This window comes from Perkinsus marinus (assembly GCF_000006405.1).
Source record: "Perkinsus marinus ATCC 50983 genomic scaffold scf_1104296950884, whole genome shotgun sequence".
Lineage (NCBI taxonomy): Eukaryota > Perkinsozoa > Perkinsida > Perkinsidae > Perkinsus > Perkinsus marinus.
Genome location: NW_003209472.1, coordinates 1 through 1545, shown reverse-complemented (window position 1 = coordinate 1545; position 1545 = coordinate 1). Strand labels below are relative to the sequence as shown.

Here is a 1545-nt window from a genome sequence, read left to right as displayed (position 1 = left end):
CATCTTCATCAAAGAACATATATTTTGAGAATAGCCAATTGCTGGCAAGAGATGAAGGGTGATGTTTTTATAACACACGAATGCTATCGGCTGCACCCCCGGAAACTTCTCACTTCGATACATTTTTCCATTACAATCAATTCCCTCAGGCGGGGTGGCTATGCCCTAGTATAATAATCAATTCCCTCAGGCGGGGTGGCTATGCCCTAGTATAATAATCAATTCCCTCAGGCGGGGTGGCTATGCCCTAGTATAATAATCAATTCCCTCAGGCGGGGTGGCTATGCCCTAGTATAATAATCAATTCCCTCAGGCGGGGTGGCTATGCCCTAGTATAATAATCAATTCCTTCAGGCGGGGTGGCTATGCCCTAGTATAATAATCTATTCCTTCAGGCGGGGTGGCTATGCCCTAGTATAATAATCAATTCCCTCAGGCGGGGTGGCTATGCCCTAGTATAATAATCAATTCCCTCAGGCGGGGTGGCTATGCCCTAGTATAATAATCAATTCCCTCAGGCGGGGTGGCTATGCCTTAGGCTTATAATCAATTCCCTCAGGCGGGGTGGCTATGCCTTAGGCTTATAATCAATTCCCTCAGGCGGGGTGGCTATGCCTTAGGCTAATCAATTCCCTCTGGGGGAGTAGCTATATAATCAACCTCCTCAACCGTGGTTGCTAGGTTACCATCCCAAGATGCGCCATAATGACCAACATTCCGCACGATAATCGGTGATTTCAATTGCCAATCACAACTGATCACGGCGGTGTACAATACGATGACGATGTCTTGAGCCTATTTCGTGGCACCTCTCTACCATTTACATAAATCTCAATATCTCTACTGGATCATTTGGAGAAACTTCTTCCACTACATAGCGAGGGTTAAACCAAATATAGGCATTAAGCATAGCAAGGCGCATCGGTCGAGCTGATTGTTCTAACAAACATGCATCCACACAGGACTCAATAGAGTCACTCAAAGATAAGAAGTAAACGATGCCAATAGCAAAAATGAGATTGGAGCTTCAACAATCACGCATTTAATGCCGAGTCGCGGATTTCATCGGCTTCCTTCTGAGTCTTCTCGTAACGACGTCTCAACTCCGTGAACTGCGCTGGAGTGGCTTGGAAGTCCTGGAAGCCAGCGGCATGGAGCCACTCAGTAGATGGGCCATAGCCAACCTGCGTATAACCCCAATCAGAATAACCATTCTGATATTTACCAAGGAGAGTGTAATGCATATTGAGCCACTTCTCAGTAACATTGTCACCGAAGCCGTCCATCTTCGTCTCGACTTGGTCGGGGCTTTCAGTGGCCATCATAACATCAACTTCATGCTCGATCTCATACTGAGCCTTCCTAACGTCATTGATCATATACATGTACTTGAGATCCATAACGTTGCAAACAGTTTCAGATGCCCACCAAAGTGACTTATCACTGAACTCCCCCTGCCAGAGTACTCGAGGGCAGGATAGACTTGACAGTTTGATCGTGCTTTGACATGATGGGGATGTAGACACTAGCATGTGGGGTCATCGG

The 1545-nt window shown here is 46.5% G+C and overlaps 1 protein-coding gene across 1 annotated transcript; it reads right to left on the bottom strand.

Moving 5' to 3' along the window:
* Positions 1 to 1034: 1034 nt before the first annotated feature.
* Pmar_PMAR020984 (hypothetical protein) lies at positions 1035 to 1400 on the bottom strand (the record flags this gene model as incomplete). The annotated part of the gene is made up of 1 exon (XM_002777879.1): positions 1035 to 1400. The coding sequence occupies one exon, from the start codon at positions 1398 to 1400 to the stop codon at positions 1035 to 1037; it is 366 nt and encodes a 121-aa protein (XP_002777925.1).
* Positions 1401 to 1545: the final 145 nt, after the last annotated feature.